The sequence below is a fragment of the Branchiostoma belcheri genome, unplaced genomic scaffold, assembly GCF_001625305.1.
Source record: "Branchiostoma belcheri isolate BF01 breed outbred unplaced genomic scaffold, Haploidv18h27 scaffold28, whole genome shotgun sequence".
Classification (NCBI taxonomy): domain Eukaryota; kingdom Metazoa; phylum Chordata; class Leptocardii; order Amphioxiformes; family Branchiostomatidae; genus Branchiostoma; species Branchiostoma belcheri.
Window position 1 is genome coordinate 733,195 of NW_017803887.1, and position 20,788 is coordinate 753,982.

The window sequence follows — 20,788 nt, forward strand, 5'->3', positions numbered from 1 at the left end:
TAAGTCCCCTTGCCCCACCGAATCTGCTAGGAGATTATGTCATGCATGCCGTCTGTTGAAGCGTTGGTGTCCGGTAGCAGCCTTATAGAACTGGGGGTTTGGTGGTCTTCGGCTGTTTTCTGCTAAGCAAAAAACGGGGGTAATTCAACCAGGCCGGCTATATTGTCTATATGCAATCGGAAAATAGCACATAAAAGATCCCAAAGACCCTGAAGACCCCCCCCTCAAAAAAAAAAAACAAATTTTGGCGTGCTATGAAGGCTATTGGTGTCCGACATCTCTAACAGAAGTTGGAGCTTGGAGAATCGTCTAGGTAGATGTGCAGGGTAGACAGGCCACGCCGGACGTGCTCGTCGAAACAGGGAGGTTTCTGGGCGAAGAACAACTGCGCAAAGACACAACAAAACAGACAGTATGTTAAAGAATCCGGACAAAATAGTTTTGTACATACTTATGACTGATGAAAACATGCTGAAAAGAGATCGATGAATCTATGTTTCCACGATAAACTGTGCGTTGTGCGTTACCGTTATTGCTTCAATTTCCTATCGTAGTAAATTTGCTTGTCATTGCCACAAACTTGAATGTAGCAATCATATAAATGCAACGCTAGAACCTTATAGAACGAACTGACAACTAGTAGACGAAAATAATAAGAACTAGTAGACGAAAAGCAGAAGTGTTAAGGTCCGTTTAATTGGTTCCCATAATATACCGAATAAACCGCACTCATAATGGTAGGGCCAATTTACACCACTGCCTTAAAACTTTATACTTTATTCATAAAAATCAACATAGCAGTAGTACATGGTACAACTGAATTGTGTTGACCTAACAAAAAGTAAACACGAGTCACTTAGCAAAAGTACATTAGAGACATCACAACACTTACATTATACACAGAGGCACTAAGCCTTCATTTGGCTGTTGTATAGACGGATTGAGTAATGTAAGAATGAATTATACAGTCTGTTTGTTCTAGCCCTGGGTACCCTGATCCCCCCCGAGTTCCTGAGAGACATTCCCGTTCCTGCTGGCCTCACGTCCGGTACCAAGTCATGCAGTGGATGCTCCGGGTTTAGCATGTTTTGAGCAGTTTAACTGCCGCCAGTTCACGACGTTCCCTAAGAGTGGGAAGGACAGGGACACTCCTCCTCCCACCAAGAGAGATTATCCTTAGGGCCCTCCTCTGTACTTTCTCGATCGCCTGGTCCTGTTGTTTACTACAACCAACAAGTAGCACATGGCCATACTCAAGTACCGGCCTAACCAGGGCTAAGTAAACCTGTATGAGGTCTGAGACGCTCATCCCTTGTTTAGTGAGGAGTCTGAGGTGATGTAGTCTCCGTGAAGCTTTGGTCACCATTGCGTTGACTTGCTCGTTGAAGGTTAAGCCTTGGTCAAGAATGAACCCAAGACCCTTGGCTGAGCTAACAACTGGTACTGGCGCTCCCCCCAGGGTTAATGTAGGTGGCTCAGGGACACTTCTGCAGAAGCAGATTTGGGGTAGCTGACTCTTTCCGCCATTGAGAGTCATCCTGTGTTCACTGGCCCAAGAGTCGAGATTAGATGTTTCCTCTTCGACTGATCTGTCATCATCTGCCTTGAGTGCCAACAATGTCCTGGACAATGTGACGTCATCGGCGTACCCGACATTCATAGTATCCGGGTGGACAGTTCTCCTGGTGCTCATAAACAGCAGAAACAAGTATGGGGAAATGACCCCACCCTGAGGTACCCCAGATGTAAGAGTACGCCAGGAGCTCGTCTCCCCGTTTGCAACTACTCTCTGCTGTCTGTCCTTCAGGTAGTTATGAATCCATGCTGACATTCCCGAACTTAGCTGGAGGTTGATCACAGTCTGGAGGAGCAGGGCGTGGTCAACACGATCGAAAGCCTTACTCATATCCGCGAATACTGCACGGATCAAGACTGGCTTTCGGGAGTCCAACGCACTCATCCACGTGTGAACCATCCGCACCAGGGCAATTGTGGTTGACGACCCCCGCAAGTATGCGTATTGGTCCTTGATAACTGCACGCAAGGTAGGTAATAGTCTTTTCAGGACACACTTTTCCAGCAATTTAGCCAGGACCGGAAGAAGAGACACTGGCCTCATGTTGCTAACCTCGGATGAACCAGCAGACTTAGGCACAGGGATGACATTGGCCGACTTCCAGATGACTGGTACTATGCCCTCACGGTATGAGGCGTTGAACACGTGAGTAACTACTGGGGCCAGGTCCTCTGCAAACTCCTTCAAAACCCAAGGTGGGGGAGGGTTGTCTGGACCGCAGGACTTCCTGGGGTTTGTGGCTTTCAGTAGCACATTAACTTCTCCGATGGAGCATAGGTCAGGACATGACCGAGTGAGTGGTAACGGGAACATGTTGAGACACTGACTCACGCACCAGGCTTCAGCAAAATGTTGACTAATCTTCTCAGCCACATGCCCATCATCCTGCTCATGTGTGGTAACGCGTGTGCCAGATCCATGTGATCTTCCAAGTTCTTTATTGATACACGACCACCATTTGTGGGGGCTTTCACTCTTGAGATGTTGAATGTGGTTACGATAGTACCAGTTTTTTGCTTGTCTAACCACAGTTTTTGCCTTGTTTCTGAGACTCCTCCATAGCGGTGATTTCCCATGCCGCTTGAACTCGGCTTGTCTGCTTTCAATAGCCCGTTGAACCCTTTTGTCATCCAGTTCTTGTCATTTGTCTGCACAGTCTTTAACCTGACAGGGAAGTGAGAGTCTACAAGTGACATGACAGTGGAGTAGAACTTGTCGACCTTGTCCTCAACTGTTGGTGCTTCGAGCACAGCAGACCAGTCCTGCATGGCTAAGGCCACGGCAAAGTCTCTCTTCATGGAGTATTTGATCACTCGACGGGGGAGTTTAACAGATGACTGCTTTGCTACCTGAGCTCCAGACTGGAGTATGACACAGGCATGGTCACTGTTCCCAATAGGAGGTATAATCCGCGGTGAGGAGTAGTGTTGCGCAAGGTTAGTAATAATAATGTCCAGGGTAGCTGAGCCCCTCGTAGGCTGCTTGACTATCTGCTTCAGTTCAGGATGAGCCGCCAATAACGGTCGCAGAGGGAGGCCATTGAAGTCCCCGCAAAGCAGGAGCCCAGCTTGGGGTTGATGACTGCAAATATGATCGATTGTGGTGATGAGGTGGTCGGTTATCTCTTTAATCCCTTCTTTGTTGTTTCTGTTTGGTGGATGATACACTACCCCAAGAATAATCACAGGGACAGTTCTGGGAAGCCAATGTGGACGCAGTTGGACCCACATCACCTCAAGCTCCTTGTTTTCCAGGTCAAAGAGTCTACGAGTAGGGATGTCATCTACAATGAAAGAAGCCAATCCACCCCCCCTCTGTCCTTGCCTATCCCTCCTAAACAAATGGTAGCCAGACATGGACATAACATTATCAGGGATGTCATCGGTAGCCCAAGTTTCCGTAATACAAGCTATTTGAACAGAGTAATTCTCTAGACTGGCCTCTAATTCAAACTTCTTATTCATAAAGGATCTAATATTTGTCAACATTAATGTAGGTAACAGTTTGCATATCACATTTGTGTTGTTGCCCTGTGCTGTACATACAGTAGCTACTGGTCTAAGTACCCTGTCCCTTTTTAGCTCTCTTTTACTGCCGTTACCATTCCCTACAATTGTTTTGATCCGGCAAAGCTTTTCTTTTCTTTTTATCCCTCCCCGACTACCCCTACGATTCCACTTGGTTCGGTCGGTATTTCCAAAAGGTCTAACACGGGCTGGGAAACACATTTTGATTTGTGGGTTTAAACGTTAGCTACTTAGAACAATCAAGTCACAGCTGTTCCGCACTAAACAACAGCAAAGGCAGACTACAAGTCAAAGACTGAAACACTGAAAGACTAAATCAAATCAAATCAACTTTATTGCTCAACAACTGTAGCTGGTACAATGTATGGCAAAGAAACAACAATGGTACATACATAAACTAATACTAAGATATAATTCCAACGAGCTAGTCCATAATGATACTAAAGCTAAGCTATTGTGTTTTCTTAGGAAGAGTATTATTACATTCTGTAATTCAGGAGATATATCAGCTATTTACAATCTGGTGCCTTATGATCAATTATGATTTGACGATTCCTGATTGATGGCATGTGATAAACCACTCACACTAATGAAGATCCTAAACAAACAAACAAACAAACAAACAAACAAACAAACAAACAAACTCACACTCAGTGCGCCTGTTGGTGGGCTCTCGTATCGAGGGCTGTCCAGGACTGTGTTGATGTTCCAGCCGAAACCGTTCAGCCTCCCGTCGTTGTACATCAGGAAGACCGGGTAGAAATCGTCACAGTTCATGTCGGGGCGGAACTTGTACCAGTAGTGCTGACCTGTATCATGAGGGAACGTGAGAAAATTGAAGCGCGCATGGATGTCACCCATCATGAAAAGTGAACTAGAAAGGTAAAATTTCAAAGCAAATGCATAATGTTTACCTTTGCATATGATTCGCTCTGTTAATTTTTTTTTTTTTGGTTTGTTTGTTTCGCATAACCGGTAAACCGCCTTTAGGCGTAACACACCAGTTTTGTACATGTGCGTACATGTACAAGCTGCGTAAGACTGTAAGGTTTTGAACCACTCACACACTTAATTCTTACTCAAACACATTCATATATAAGAAGGCCAGACATGAGTCTAAATCCCTCCTGCTATAAAATTGCAACATGATGTAACCGTCTTGTTCAGGTCATTGACCTTATTGGTGGAGGCAAATGGACTTTCTTTGGGCGGCTAACTCCTCTGGCCAATCAAATCCCTTTTAGGCCGATTTCTACTAGCTATTTATTCAGTCTGCAAAGGAGTCTGGTGGAGACTAAACTCACCCTGTGGGGTCGTATGGCGTAGCGACAGAGTGCTCGACTCGGAACCAAGAGGTCCCGAGTTCGAATCCTGACATGCCATTGATCCTGTGCCTGGGAAAGGCACTTTACGCGACTTTCCTCACTCCGCCCAGGTGAAAATGAGTACTGTACTGTCCCATATGTTGGTGGCGGCATTGATATAAGTTGAAAAAAACTTATGTGTGTGACGTAGAGCTGTGTACCTAAACAAATTTTAGGTACAGGTACAGGTACAGGTACACAGGTTTAGGTACAGGTCCGGACCTGAACCTGTACCTGAACAATTCGACCAATTTATATGCTCTTCTGAACTCCTTCAATAACAAAAAACATTAATAAACTTGTTAGTTAAGGTTTATTCTTTGTTTATGGCGAATGCTCAGATAAAATATAGGCAAAACTAAAGATGTTTTGTTTTCATGAACACACTGTCCTTACACAGGGACCCATTTGAGGTCACAAATAGGCATAAAATTGGTGTGAAATTGTTTAGGTACAGTACCGGTACTGGGGGATTAGGTATTTTGGACCTGTACCTAATCAATTTTTCCGGTACAGTATCGGTACTGCGTACCGGTACACAGCTCTAGTGTGACGTCACCACGTCTTGTGATTACTTGTTGGAATATAAAAAAAAACCTCACCCATGGCCCAGAAGCACTCTCCCCTGGTCCAGTCCGTGCCGTCCGCGTCGGCCTGTCGGAGCGGGGCGGCCATGACGTCTGAAGTGGAGTTCGGGCCGGTCTGGATGTACAGACCCGTCCCCGTGCCTTCCGCCTGATACTCGGCGTCCGTACGGCCGGCCCTGCAGATCTTGCCTATAGTGAGGAAAACAAAAAATTCAATTACGTCAATTACGTGGGGTCATGTGGCGCAACGGCAGCGTGCGCGACTCGGAATCAAGAGGTCCCGGGTTCGAGTCCTGACATGCCACCGATCTTGTGCCCTTGGGAAAGGCACTTTCCCCACTAGACTCAAGTGAAAATGGGTATTGTCTGTCCAGTATTCGTTTCTATGTGCGGGACACAACACCAGCAACAGCTGCCTCTGTTCCGCGTGTATTGCACTGTTGCAATTTCAATAAATCAAATCAAATCAATCAATTACGTCGGTGAAGATTAGATGTGCAGGTAATAATATGTAACTTGTACCAAACAGATTTGATCCGGAAATGTTTTTCAGAGATGTTTTGCCTGATACTTGGCCTCCGTACGGCCGGCCCCGCAGATCCTGCCTGTTGTCAGTGGTGAGGAAAACGAAAAGTTGAATTCTACGTTCGACATTTTTTCCTATGTTCCAACATTCTATGACTCACTCATGGCTCAGGTTATGGCGGCAACTTATTTTATGCCGCCACCAACGATGAAGACAAATACAGGACAGAAAAATACGCATTTTCACTTGAGTGAAGTGAGGAAAGTCGTGTAAAGTGCCTTAAGGGCATAAAGTCGGTGGCATGTCAGGACTCGAACCCGGGACCTCTTGATTCCCAGTCGAGCGCTATATATGTCGTTACGCCACACGACCACACATCTGAATTCTACTAGGCTTGACATTTTCGGACAACCTTGCCCAAGTAGCACCAAGAAAGTTTGATCAAAAGTTCTTCAACCTCCTTGGTTCTACCAAGCAATTTTATTTTTTATAGACGTTTTGCGGGACATAGTGTTGCCTAACCGGGTCTGCCTGTCAACTTTATTCTGTCAACTTTCACAAAGTAGTCCTGGCGCACGAATACTCACTTGGCTGGATGAAATAGGCAGTGAGTAGTAACATGTCCTTGCTCCTGTCCTCTATCCATGGCGGAGTGATACGGGAGGGCGGGATGCTGCCGTCAGAGGGCAAATCACTCTTGTATACCTGCGCGATGTGCACAAGTTTTGAGAAAATTTCAGATGTACATTTGCGAATTTTCTGTATCTGTATCTGTATAGCCGGTATAACCGCCCTTACACCAGCTTCGCAGGCACGCGGCGCGGCGGCAGCTGGCTACATTACACCGAACGACTTGTTACACCTAACCCTTAAACATCTAACTCTAAACATTTTTAAAGGTATCCAATGATAGGATGTTAAATATTTAACGTATATGGAGGTCCCGTGTTTGGGAGAGCCACACCCCACCCACGATAAAGATAGCCTCCATAGCATGCCAAAAACTTGGGGTTTGGGGGGTCTTCGTGGTCTTTGGGAGCTTTTATGTGCTATTTTCTGGTAGCATATAGACAACATAGATGGCCTGGTTGAATTACCCCCGTTTTTTAGAACTGGGCTAATCAGAAAACAGCCGTAGACCACCAAACCCCCAGTTCTATAAGCCTGCTATGGAGGCTACGTTAAAGAACACACGGCACTCGAAAAAAGTAGGGGTCCTTCCCGGTGTGACTGGTTCGTACCAAACAGTCCAGTCTTACGCAGCTTGCACTTACATGTACAAAACTGGTGCACTACGCCCATGAAGGCAGTTTGCCGGTTATGCGGAACAAACAAACAAACAAACAAACAAACAATATATATATATCAGGGCCCATCACCCTACATTGAACCGCGACGGGGGCCGACATCGTCTACCAGATACCTTTGACCCAGTGATGACGTCACACTTCAAAGAAGTCACGTGACAAGCTTCACTGGGTCAGTCTACTGAGGAAAACCAGAGTGACTGGTAGAAAGATCTAGGTGAGAGAATTTTTTGTGTTGGACCAAGAGTTTTAACTTTAAACAAACAAACAAACAAACAAACAAACAAACAAACAAACAAACAAACACTCACCCCCATCTGCATCCCAGCGATGTAGCCGTTCTTATCAAACAGCAGGATGACGGCCGGGTCGCTGTTCTTGACGTAGCGGAAACCCTGCCACGTACCGGCTGTAAAATAAACGTCACAAAACGTAGTTAGTTCTTGAGTAAAGAGACCCTTTTTACACAACCAAGTGATTTATTTACAGCCGACGTTTTGGTGACCGTCTGTCACCTTCCTCGTTGGTTCTTATAAAGCACACACAAAAGTAGTTAATACCAAGCCACAAGACTGGCGTCTTATGATGGCATTTGGATCATATCCAGCTAGTTGCTTGAGTAACTGAATGTCTGACCTTCACCGACGAAACAAACATACAGACAAACAAACAAACAAACAAACAAACAAACAATCTCTAACCTGAGCATGTTTTCTCTCCGAACTGTGTCCATCCCTTCTCCTCGGCCATGTCCGTGGTTCTCGGCATACTGTCGAAGTTGTTTCCGAACGGGTTCACTCCGAACGTCACTACATTCGCAAGATCAAACCAACGTTATTTCTTTCTTGCTGGCGCACAATAAACTACCACGCTCACATGTAGTATGTAGACCTTTCGGCGATTGCAAGACAGTATCAAATTGCCAGTGAAGTATCCAATGTCTGTCACCTGCCCAATCGAACTCAGGTACCAATTTTACACTGTACGTACATGTGACAGAACGTATGAAAGGGTTACAGTGTTCAAAATCTAGCTTGGAATCCCGTCTTGTTAGTTTGGCTCCCACCGCCGCTGCTAATTTCCGTCTCGTAAAGGGTCGATGCCATTTGAAACGGTCGATGGCATATCGCAGAACGTCTAACTTTAAGTGTATAAGCACGGTTCATCCACACCATGATGTTTCGTGGCGTAGAGGTTAGGGTATACACATGGGGTAGATATGTAGATTAGGATTTTAGAGATACACTTTTGGACCCGGGTTCGAATCCGAGCTTGTGCTTCTTTTTTCACTTATATTTACAATTCTACACGATCCTCCCTTATATTTGCAATTAGACTATTACTTTTTATGGTATATATTACTTATATTCGTTTTTGGACGCTCGGATATGGCATCGACCAGTCAGCAAAATGGCATCGACCGTTTCAAATGGCATCGACCGTTTACGAGACGGAAAATTGCACCGCCGCTACCTCGCCAGGCTATTTCCCTATCAACGTCTGCTTGGAGAGTGCAACGAACTCGAGGATTGCGTCATGCATAATGTTACAGCTGTAACGACGTGTGTCGAATTGATCCAATATTTGCTCGGGTAGAGGATGTCACGTACACAACGTAGGTAATATACCGTCTATATTGTCTATATTTTAATGTGTTATCGATATTCTATACAATACGTCATTATCGGATATACTTCTTTTAACACTTAATCTTTTAACGCTAAAATGTTACAATTGTTAATGTGAATGTACATGTAATTTACAACACAATTCAGGCTGTTTCAGCCAATTCAGGTTGTTTTGATGAATAAAGTTTAAAGTTTAAAGTCTATCAGAATGTAAAAGGATATTCTTAAGTACATTTACATGAAATATGTGCAAGAATCTTGTCCTTTCAAGTGTCTACGTACACCTGATGTAATATTGATATCTCTAGCATACAAAGGAACAATATTCGCTAGCTTCTACCAGGCTTCAGAGGCGGTTGTAAGTAGTAGAAATTGACAGATAGACAAATAACATGCCAGTTGAGTTGGTTCGCTAAGGGAGTACAGTTTTCCAGAACGGCAAGCTATACTCTTTTAGCGTACCAACTAACGTGACATATGATTCGTCTATTCGGACAATTCCACTACTTCTAGCCGCTTCAAAGCCCGTTAGAGGCTAAATGCCTGCTACGCAGCTATCGACAACGAAAAAGAAATAAATTTACCTTTTAAACCGTCCCACACCGCCTCTGGAGGAGGGACAAAAAGAAGTTAAGAAATGAAAATTTTAAAGCATTTTCTTCGTGAAGAGTATATAACCATATTTTGACCCAAAAAAGACAAGCCATAAGTTGATTAACTTATAGAGGAATTAGAGTACATAGAAAGAATGTACATCAATAGATAGACAAAAAGACTGAAGAGCGTGTGATACTCGTAGTAAAATGACAATTGAGGACAACACATGTACACTACAACTTAAGGAAAAGTGAAGGAGTCGATGATAAAATCATGCTCTATAAGATTAGTTGGGGTACCATCCTGGCTAGTTCAAGTCCGCTCCTACAGTCGCTAACTGGTAGCCTCTACCAGGCTTCGGGAGGCGACTGGAAAGAGTAGAAATCCTCTCGAAGCCTGGTAGAGGCTAGCTAACTGGTAGCTACAGTAGGAGCGAACGAAAACTAACCAGCATGGTATACAGACTACTTCAACATTGAAAGAGGGACACAATAAAGAGCAAAAAATCTGTTATACGTGGTGTGCTGTCGTCGGCATGATAGGTGCTGAACCATGAAGACCACCACTGGGCGTCCGCAGCCGCCGCACAGAGTAGGACGAGCGTCACGATAAACAGCTTCATCTTCTACGACCACAGGTCCTGTGTACACCAATGCGATCAACAGCCGTTCACCTAAATGAGTTCACTTTGCAGCAGGCAGCGACTTTTAAACGCTAATCAGTGCTGAGCGATGCATTCCTAGGGGGTCACTTTTGTTTGTTCGTATCGGGGTATATGGCCACAGTGTACTCTCCAAGCAGAGGTTGTGGGGAAATGATCGTTAGATTTTTTTATATATGCCCTGTTTTTTTTGTTGTCGCTACCAGCACTTTAACCCTCTCTGGCCAACTGGATACTGCCTGGCAAATATGAGTTGATACTGTATTTTTCCCACCCAAGGATCTGCTTGGAGATTAGTCACAGTATTTTCTATCGGCGATACGTTTTTTGGGGCGATGTAAAAAGTGTCCACCCCGGGGGCCGGTTCGATTTTCCAGCCAATGGTTGCGCAGATTGCCAAGGACAATCGCTTGTCTCTCAGGATGGCGGGAGTTGCCATGGAAACGGGGTTCTACGTGCTGCCTATACGCGAACGATCTCCTGAACTGCTGATAAGAGAAAAAAACTCTGACGACATGAACAAAGTCTATGTTTTTTTTGTTTTTGCCATGTAGACAAGTTTTCAGTTCACGTTGTCCGACAGCAAGGTTGAACCAAGGACATTTGCTTCTGTAAAAAGTCCTTTGTTGAACTGACTTTTGAAACACTCACAGTACTATCGACAGGATTTTTTTTTGTCCCACCAAGTTTTATTATACGAACAGTTGAGCGTTATAAAATCAAATCGCCATTAGATGGCCAATTTGAAACTTTTCATCCAACTCAGCAATGAACCCAGACACCAGAGTGCAAAGGCCGGTCAATGACACCACTGACCTAAACTAACGTACTGAGAACGTGCTACAGAACGATGACCTCTCTGTCTTAACTTCCATGCACACATAACAAGGGCATTACATACTGTTAAGACATACATGTACGTCAATCACGAAGAGGCATATCAATTAATCAGATGAAAACAATTAGGAAGAAAAATCATTGATGTTTTGCTTGATGGGGGCACTGTCGAGGTCACTGCCCTCAGCTGTACCGTTCATGTCTCGGTCCAGAGTACACTCATTCACCGGTTCAATGATCTCAGGTTGTCGGACCTGTTTGTTTGAACCTTTATTTGTTTAATCACGAGAGGCACAGGGCGACCTGACGGCCGCTTCTTATCAAGGTGACTTGTGGGTGATGTATTGTTATGGTACATGAAAAAACTCTAACGTCCTGGAGTCAAGGTCGTTGTCTTTATGTAACAGAACATGATGAATATTAAGAACAAATGAGAAATACAACTGACTTTAAGACACATGGAAGATTAATAAAACGCACTATCCAATGTGTCGTAGTCTTAAACTAACTGAACGGTACTTTGTAAATTGTTTGTGGCATGTCCACTCAAAACGTTAAATGTTCCATGTTGTCTGTTTCATGTAAGTTTTATCATGTTGTTCGCGCTTTAGGTTATAAATGTAACATAACTATCTACAAGAACGAGAATTATATCTTGACCAAAGCAAGGGCCGGCAACACACAGGCAATGTGGTTAACGTTTGGATACACATGATTACCGCAAACGAAAGCTATTCGTTAGCCTCCTGTGAAGGCCTCCGGAAGGGTGGGAGTTTTGATACTGCGTTTCGTAGAATTTTCAGCGCGTTCTTTTGCCGGCCATCCTACAACCAGCCGCCTGTGGCGGGTACAAACCTTCTCTGAGCGGCTAGTTGTAGGATGGCCGTCAAAAAAACGCGTTAAAAATTCTGCAAAACGCAGTATCAATACTACCACTCGCCGGGAGGCTTGCACAGGAGGCTAGCTATTCGTACGCGTTTCTTTAAAACGGTAAGGTTCGTCTCTATGCCACTGTCCAGTGCGACGATGCCACGTCACAACGATGTCCAGCCGGCTGGAATAGCACTACTCCTGCCAGAACCAAACCGGTCAGAGCGCTCGTGGCCAACACAGCAAACAGCAGAACCATAGAAGACGTGACCCTGCCTGAAAAAAAGAAAACAACGAAATTTGACATGTCAAAGGCATATTTATGGTTTAAATTAAATGGACGTGTGGTAAGGTGCTGTCATATAAGGTCATATTCGCGTAGATAAGGTTAACACTCCGACTGTAGTTTCCAAATGTTGTGCCAGAAACGATATCCTCTGCAACAGGCAAGATTCTGATGCAGCGTTGACCAAAAATCCAACGAAAACCGTGAAAAATCAGGGTTTCGCGCAGGCGCAGTACGTTCTGCAGACTTGCAATAGACATCTACTAACCGCCGTTATCCTTAGAGACCTTTCCAATGATTGGGCCGATCATCAGGTGGTTGCCGTTCCCAGCTGACCGGCGGATGCGCTCTGCATGTGTGACGTTTGCTGACGTCACGCAGCCCTGAGAGCACCTGGACTGCGGGTCTGTCGCGTTACACACGATGGCATCGCAGTGTAGGAACACCTTAATAAGGCATATGGAAGGAACATATGTTAATCACGTTATATCATTGATAACAAAACAACTTTGAGTTTGGGAACAGTTTGACTCTCGTGACATAAAGACAGGTTTCGCTGTATTTACACATTCCTTCCCTACTTGTATGCGAAATAGCACGTCGGCAGAACGTACTGCGCCTGCGCAAACCTCCCCATTTTTCACGGTTTTCGTTGGATTTTGGTGAACATTGCATCAGAATTTTGCCTGTTGCAGACAATATTTTTTCCGACATAACATTTTGAAACTACACACGGAGTGTTAAACTTATATGTGCCAATAGGACCTTAGGAATTAGGAATAGGACCAATAGGAAATACATTCTTCTGAAGTGCTATGTACATGTACAATGCATTACGTGTTCTTGCGCAGGTGCTGTACATTCTGCCGACGTGCTATAGGGAATGACCTTACCTGTTCACCGTTGGTAATGAAACTGAAAGCCCGAATGGTGAACCTGCTCTCTGTGACGTCAGGAGAAGGAACAAGAGTCACGGTATCATCCACCGGACACCTGAGGTGCACAAAAGGAGAGAAATAAATGCAATGTTTCATTGAAAGTTAGTCCTCATGCTAAATGTACCTGTTTTGTTTATTGTCGTTTTTATTAATACCCAGGGCCACTCTGAAAAGCAGTGCTATGACACTGAGTAGTGCCACCCTGGTAAAATAATACAGAAATAAATAAAATAAAAGAAGAAAAAAACACAATTGACGGCAGGATCCTCCAACCTCAAATCAGTATCTTCCTGTTGTGTTTTTTAATAGCAACAATGAAACATAATTCTATTTATTCATTTGTTTGTTTATTTTATCATGAAAGTTCATCTGTGTTGGTAGTTACATGTTTAAAGTTAAAACTTGTGTTGGATTAAAAGTTTTAACTTTAAGCATGTTTATTTATTGGTCTTCACGGACATCAAAACAAGAAATCTGTAAGGAGTCGGCAACATACAGATACGTCCAAGTTCCTTTACAAGGCCCGTTCCTTAGGAAATATATAATGGAACAAGAGGATTGAAATATATACTGTGAATGCTAACGAAAAGTCAGCTGTTAGGATAGATATTGTAATTGAGACAAGGGATCACAGACAGACACGTACCCGTCCACGACGAAGAGAAATCCAGTGGTGTCGTCCGGGTCGGGCGAGGGGGTAGCTCTACATGTCTGGAGTAAGACTGCCAGGCCCTGGTCACCGCCCACGACTTTCACTCCCACGTACAGGGGCTCTCCCAGCTTTACCTGCAGTATATAAAAGATTCTTTATTGACACAACAAAAAAGTAAAGAGACTTTTGTATGGTCTTCTACAACTTAACTAAGGCTCTAACAAAGCTAAATACATGTGTGGATAACGTTATCTTACGTACAGAGTATATGTATGATGTAACATATATCCACGTAAAGGAATAAAGACGAAGAGGGGGAGGGGCAGACAGTCAGTGAGACAAAGAGAAAGATAGAAAAGAATTTCAGGGGAAAAGGGAAACATTTGAATCGACATTGTTTTCATTGGAAGATCAAGAGTTTCATGATCTCATACCTTCGCCAAATGATGTTAACCTATAAAGCTTCTTGAGTTATGCTGTTCACAGACAGACAGACAGACCGACAAACAAACAGACGGACAAACGCTACTGAAAACATAACCTTCTTGGCGAACGTAATAATTAAGTTATTTTTCTTACGCGAATGGGAAGGTTTCCTTGGTCGTACACCCGCTGGAATGCGGAAGTGGCGTAAAGCCTCATCTCGAAGCCCAGCCTGCCCGTGCCGCTGTCCCTGAACTCGATAACGCGGCTGTCGGGTTGGTAGTGGAACTTGGCCTGGACCACCCGGGGGTACCGGCACTGCACGGTGATGCGGACCTGGCGTTAAAAGAAACAGCAACATATATTTGGATCATGTATGAAACAGAAGCCAAGTGACAAGCCTCACTACCTGGGTCAGTCTACTGAGAAAGACCAGGGTGACAGGTCGAAAGCTGTAGGAGAAAGAATTTCTTTGTGTTGGAACAAAAGTTTTCAACTTTCAACATGTAACTACCAACGCATGATAACAATTTCATGATAACAATGCGAACTGTAGATGCAGCATTTGTAGCAAAATCACTGAATAACAAAAGTCCGTAACATAGATCTAGACGACTTGACATTTCATGTGGCAACACTGATTGAGTTGCTTATAGTTTCTATGCCTTTTTCTCTCTTACATATACATATACATATTGTATATAGATATATACAAATCAACTAAAGATTACGGTTTTTAAATGCAGCCTAGTTTGAATTATGTTGATAAATGTAGATGGTTGGCATTCATGGTATCAGTATCAATTATCAAGATTGATCTATGAATACGATAATACGAGGGTAGCTGTAGCCGTCAAGATCTACCCGTACGGTGAACTCATTTTCTGTGATATATTGTAAGTATGATTAAACCTGTGTTTTTACTTACGCTTTGAATCCGGGTCGCGATACCCCGGATGTACACCCGTCTGTTGGTGATGACGTTGGTGTAGATGATGTCATCACTGGTGACCTACGGACGTCAGAGAAAACATACGTATTTCATCAAAAGAAATCATTTTACAACTTTGGACGTGATGGAAAGCAACCATGGATTTGGAACCAAGAGGTCCCGGGTTCTAGTCCTGACATGCCATCGATCTTGTGCCCTTGGGAAAGGCACTTAAAACGACTTTCCTCACTTCGTTCAGGTGAAAATGAGTATTGTATTGTCCCCTGTGTTGGTGACAGCATTTATATATATATAGTTGAAAAAACTTGAGTGTGCCGTCACCACGTCTTGTGATTACATGTTGGAATATAAAAAAAAAAGAAATATAGCGATGATCTGTTCCTTTTAATAGTACCATACAGAACCCACATGTTAAGTGTCATCCATAAATTTGTAATAATTACACTCCGTTTACCTTTCATTTTTCATCAGATAACGACAACTCTGTTGACGGGTATTCAGTGTTTGTTTTGTTTATTTATTGCTTTATTTAACAACAAGGCTGAATTCTGATGCTTGTTTACGACATAAATCATTCATAGTAGGGTCATTAATACAAATTACAATCATGTCTGAATCGACAGATTAATCACTTTGGATCAATGAATTTCAAATTCAGCTTTATTGACATTGGCATGACATGTTCGATAAAATTCAGAACATGAATTGAGCCAACATTTACAACTATGACAATATTTATTCATTTATTATTCATGATAAAATATTTACAATCTGAACAAGAAGTAGATTGACCAATCAAAATATATGACGCACCATCCTCCTGGTACCGCAGCCCCTCAGTGGTGTGGAGATGGAGACGAACGTTCCGTTGCCGGTGGCGTTACAAGTCGGGTCCCTCAGCTGCAGGTAACCCGCCGGGAGCCCCCCAATGTAGCCCCGCGGAATGTCTATTTCCATGCGGTTCTTCGTACAGGTTGTTAGGACACCTGATGCTACAAGGAATTGAGATATACACATATAAAGCATAAAAAACTACCGAAAACCACAAAATCCGACTTAAATCTGAAGAAATGTTGAGTTTATCATGACCAACCAAAAAGAGTAGATAGAAATTGGCCAAATCAAGGACATTATACACAGTGTATAATGTCCTTGGCCAAATAGAGAGTAGTACATTTTGCCGCACGCGAAATAGCGGATCAACTCCCTCGACATGTCATCTTTCTATTTTGGTCAATTTCTACTCTTTCCTAGCCTGGGTACCATCCGGATTTTTTTCGTGCGTTGCGGAGCGAAAATCCAGATGGTACTCAGGCTCACTCTTTCCAGCCGCTCCCGAAGCCTGTTAGAGGCTGAGTTTTACCCGTCTCGCAGTGAGTCCCCTCCCAGCCGTGCTGACAGTCACAGCGGTAACCATGGGAACCTTGGTAACCTTGGTAACGCCGGCTCTCAGGGACACACACACCGTCATGCTGACAGGGGCTGGGATCACACAGGTCTGTGGGAAATTACATGTCGTAAGAAGAAACGTCGCAAATGCTGCAAACAATCGTTAGAGAAATGTCTTTTTTGTTTATAAATTCATGTATTTGTAATATTACAGAAAATCGTACGCGGTTTGAAACTGAACGTTGCCCACTACTACATTGTATATGTACTTCAATTTGTACGTTGCAATCGCGCTCTCCTGAATGTAAATTTTAGACGAAATTTAAGTAGGGCTCTCCTTGGCTTTGTAAAATGTACAATTCGTTGTTTTTAATATTTCAACAATGAATCTATTAAATCAAAACCCATACACTCCAAAAAAGCTTTAAAATCATTACGTTGATTACCTCGAACTGTAAATTACTTCGACTGAGCTACGAAAATCAGCACATCATATCCCTGTGTCTCTCTTATGACTTATAAATAAATGGGCTGTAAAAAGAAGGTAAAAACTAACTTGTTTGGCAGTTTATCCCACTGTAGCCGTCCCGGCAGGAACATGTGTAACCTCCGCCCGTGTTGGTGCAGTTTGCTCCGTTGAGACAGGTTTCAAGTTTACACTCGTCCACATCTTCTGTGTGTTTAAAATCAAACAATATGTGGCCACGAAAACAAACAAAAAATACATTAAAAGTGTTAAGCGCAAGACATGTTAATAAAGCTATTTCCATTCATCCATCCATCCATCCATCCATCCTTCCATTCATTCATTCATTCAGTAATCAATTCATTCATTCACAGTTCACCGCTAACATCATTAATAATATTGTATTTATAACGACGGTAACCCTCATACAGGTTACGTTTGACCACCCAATATGGCGGAAAATGATTACGTCATGATCACGTGAGTGCAAACACCATATTAGGGAGCAGACAATGTTGATTGGCTTACCAGACGCACGACACCTTGGTTACAAAGTTTCAACAAATATGTTTACATAGTTTGCTGATACATAGAAAATGGAGACATCCTTTTTGATTTTGTTGTAAATGGTTCGAATGAATATGAATAGGTCAAATCACCTTGACAGAATTCTCCTGTCCATCCCACTGCGCATGTGCAGGTGAAGTTCCCAACACCCGGTGAAGGTGACGTCACACAGGCTCCGTTTTTGCTACAGGAGTCCCTAGCACAATCTGAAGGAGGGGGGGGGGTCAAACTGGAAATTTAGCACAATAAGTACAAGTTCATCGATGTTCATATGTCAAACTGTCTCTGGGCCTGTTAACGTCTTTTTAAAAAAAATTAAAACATTTTACGACAGCAAATATCTCTGCTGTTTACACTATGTGTAACGTTTTTACTTTGCGAATTAGACTTTTAAAGCATGTAGACCAGCACGTCGGTAAAACGTACTATACATGTGCGGAAACCTAAATTTTTCACAGTTTTCATTGAATGTCTGGTCAACATTGGATCAGAATTTCTCCCGTTGCAGACGATATCTTTTCTGCCACATTTGAATATGGGATGTCATTCTTAAATACTAGAATGTGAATACGACCTTAAATGAGACAGTCGCCGTTCGAAGTGCAATACATTACAGGTTTCGCGCAGGCGGAGCACATGTATGATTTCTGTACCTATGTTTATGTTCATGTTTATGTTTTGGTGTCTTATAAGCCCATATGGGCTGGCGACAAAAGTCGCAAGACACGCAAATAAACATTCATTCATTCATTCATTCATTCATTCATTCATTCATTCATTTATTCATTCATTGTAGACCTCACTTGAGCACACCGCGCCTGCATTCTCCCCCACGGGGTTACAGTTGTGTGCTCCCCACTGGTTACTCCGGGGACAAGACTCCAGGCTGCTCTCGTTTCCAGAGCACTGAACGTTGTCCAGCCAATAGAATGTGGTTACGTCACTGCCGTTGCTGTACTTGGCAAACACCGATGCCTCACTCGCACTCTGATACCCTATGCAAACAAATTGCCAAAAAAGATTAAAGAGCTCATATATAGTCCATCCTTGGGTCTAAATTAAATTGAATTTCTTTACCTAAAATCATCCAAAAATGCAACAGCCATTGTAAAATATTCGTAATAAAATGTTGTTATGACCTGGGACTTTCATAACGAAGGAGTTTGACCATAAATTTTACCATAAGGTTACATGTAAATTTTGTACAACATTCATAACTTTAACGTTTCTATGGCAGGGTCTATATATTTTTCATGTTGTTGTCATATATTGACATGGGATCAAACATTTGACTCCATGATATTGACCTGCAGTTCAGCGAAGACTGCGCGTGCGTAGTGTGATGCATTGTGGGTAATATGTCAACGTTTAAGGTCCCCAAGAGGTAAACAAACATGTCTGGAGATGTATCAAGCACTGTCTGACGTGTTGTATTTACGTTTTGCGATTGTGGCCTTCACCTATGAAACTGGGCATGCCCAGTCGTAATTAAGAACCTCCGTATTTATCTTATTATTACCCTCTAATTTGCTTCATGATTTACCTGATTTACAAATAAACAAATAGATACACAAGCAAACAAACCTAGTTGGCGACAGACGACCATTGCGTCATTGATGTCCCAGTCGTCATCACAGACCCCTCCCCATCTTCCCGAGTGGTACACCTCCACGTGACCTTCGTTCTCATGAGGGCCCAAGGTCAAACGGACCTGACAGAACACTGTGCAATAAAGACACACAGGAAACATGAAATGCTTAATTTTCTGACAGCATAGCTAGCTACAATGTGTGTGTATTATTAAAGGGTGAGCTCGTGTATCGGGTGAGCAGCCCCGTCCTACCACTTGCTACATAATGTAACCCGACACCAGAAGGGTTCTGCTACAGCACCAATTACCATGTTGACAGCCACCTGGTCCATGTCATTAACCTTATATATTTGAACGGAAAAGGAAACGGAGCAAAAACAATGTTTTTCTTCTGTGAAGGTAGAAATAACAAAATGAACCATTAGTTTCTATGCTGGTCACCAATGTAGAAATTATCTGGCGTCACTGTGGAAATGGTTCGGTACCACTCTCTTGTCTTCGGTGTTGTTCGGGGCCCAAGGAGGTTTAAAATTTAACCTCCTTGGTAGTACTAAACAAAGGGAGACGAAAAAGTATACGCCAAAAAGAAATAAACGTTAACGCTATAACAATTGTATCAGTGCAATGTATTGATATCAAATTGATGTTCACACTTGTGTACAAATGGTCCTGACATCAGTAACATCGTTATTACAGATTTAGAAACTTTCCTGCAGTCACATTCACAGCAAGATGCCCTTGGTACATAGCTGTAGGTAAGTCAAAAGAAAAGTTTCTGCGCCCCCCTCCCCACATTTCTCGACTTGAGGCTACTACTACTACAGACATATGCGTACATCTATCAATACGAATTTTCAAAATGTAAGGCCCTAGCGTACATGTAGCATCCATCTATAGTAACTAACGTCACAGGCCGGATGCATAATATACGCCGGTTCTTCCTTTGACGTGTGTATGTGTACATTGTAAGTTCGACCAGTTCCACTAGGCACTCATGGTACACTTGCAACAACTGCAGCTAAACAGATCAACAACCGTACGAAATTTTCGTATCATTGTCGAGAATGTCGACCGACGGTTTTCTGCCACTGTACATTGACATCTCGCTTACTTTCATACAGAAAACATGACAAACTCACCCGAAGGTAGGTGACAGAGCAAGAAAACGATCAGGACCGAGCGCTGCATTTTCCCACAGTCTGACTCCAACGCCTCTCTGTCTGAGTTTATCAACAAGGTCGGTTTCCTTGGCCGTCGAGGGCGCGGGAAAATCTCGCCAGCTTCCTGTCTCAATGTCGTCTGATTTTCAACAGCTCAGGCACAAACTCATAACATTTAGCTCGGATCACAGTCAGCTTGGATAGAATCCCATAGCTTACAAGGACAATTTCTGTACACTTTATTTCATAAGCGAGACTATACCATCAATACATGAACATACTGTAACTCATATTCTGTATAGATAGTAGTTTGTAGTAAGAAATGAAATAAGATAGTTTAGTTTCGTAGTATTGTTGTATTACTGTCAAACATGTACGATTGTC

At 43.2% G+C, this 20,788-nt stretch overlaps 2 protein-coding genes across 2 annotated transcripts; both read right to left on the minus strand.

Moving 5' to 3' along the window:
• Positions 1–248: 248 nt before the first annotated feature.
• Positions 249–10,311, minus strand: LOC109472673. Its single transcript, XM_019772514.1, has 8 exons — positions 10,129–10,311; positions 9,600–9,623; positions 8,089–8,196; positions 7,699–7,796; positions 6,668–6,785; positions 5,570–5,743; positions 4,252–4,412; positions 249–385 (listed from the first exon to the last, which is right to left on the minus strand). Exons 1-8 carry the CDS (start codon positions 10,232–10,234, stop codon positions 281–283), a joined length of 894 nt encoding a protein of 297 aa, XP_019628073.1. The 5' UTR covers positions 10,235–10,311; the 3' UTR covers positions 249–280.
• Positions 10,312–12,113: 1,802 nt separating this feature from the next.
• On the minus strand, positions 12,114–20,475 carry LOC109472523 (deleted in malignant brain tumors 1 protein-like). The gene is made up of 13 exons (XM_019772306.1): positions 20,384–20,475; positions 19,238–19,375; positions 18,457–18,648; positions 17,746–17,859; positions 17,177–17,293; positions 16,595–16,729; positions 16,045–16,223; positions 15,208–15,291; positions 14,436–14,615; positions 13,851–13,990; positions 13,160–13,259; positions 12,535–12,712; positions 12,114–12,256 (listed from the first exon to the last, which is right to left on the minus strand). The coding sequence occupies exons 1-13, from the start codon at positions 20,430–20,432 to the stop codon at positions 12,114–12,116; spliced, it is 1,749 nt and encodes a 582-aa protein (XP_019627865.1). The 5' UTR covers positions 20,433–20,475.
• Between the last annotated feature and the right edge of the window lie 313 nt (positions 20,476–20,788).

Bases quoted from the DNA above. Each gene is read 5' to 3' on its own strand.
- LOC109472673 (XM_019772514.1), bottom strand. From the start codon at position 10,234: ATGAAGCTGTTTATCGTGACGCTCGTCCTACTCTGTGCGGCGGCTGCG. The intron at 9,624-10,128 runs GTATAACAGATT...TCCCTCCTCCAG, and splicing joins TGCCGACGACAGCACACCAC to AGGCGGTGTGGGACGGTTTA. The intron at 4,413-5,569 runs GTGAGGTTTTTT...CTCATGATACAG, and splicing joins AGAGTGCTTCTGGGCCATGG to GTCAGCACTACTGGTACAAG.
- LOC109472523 (XM_019772306.1), bottom strand. From the start codon at position 20,432: ATGCAGCGCTCGGTCCTGATCGTTTTCTTGCTCTGTCACCTACCTTCG. The intron at 15,292-16,044 runs GTGCGTCATATA...TGACGTCCGTAG, and splicing joins GCTGCGGTACCAGGAGGATG to GTCACCAGTGATGACATCAT. The intron at 12,257-12,534 runs GTTAGTAGATGT...TCTTTTTTTCAG, and splicing joins GGTCTCTAAGGATAACGGCG to GCAGGGTCACGTCTTCTATG.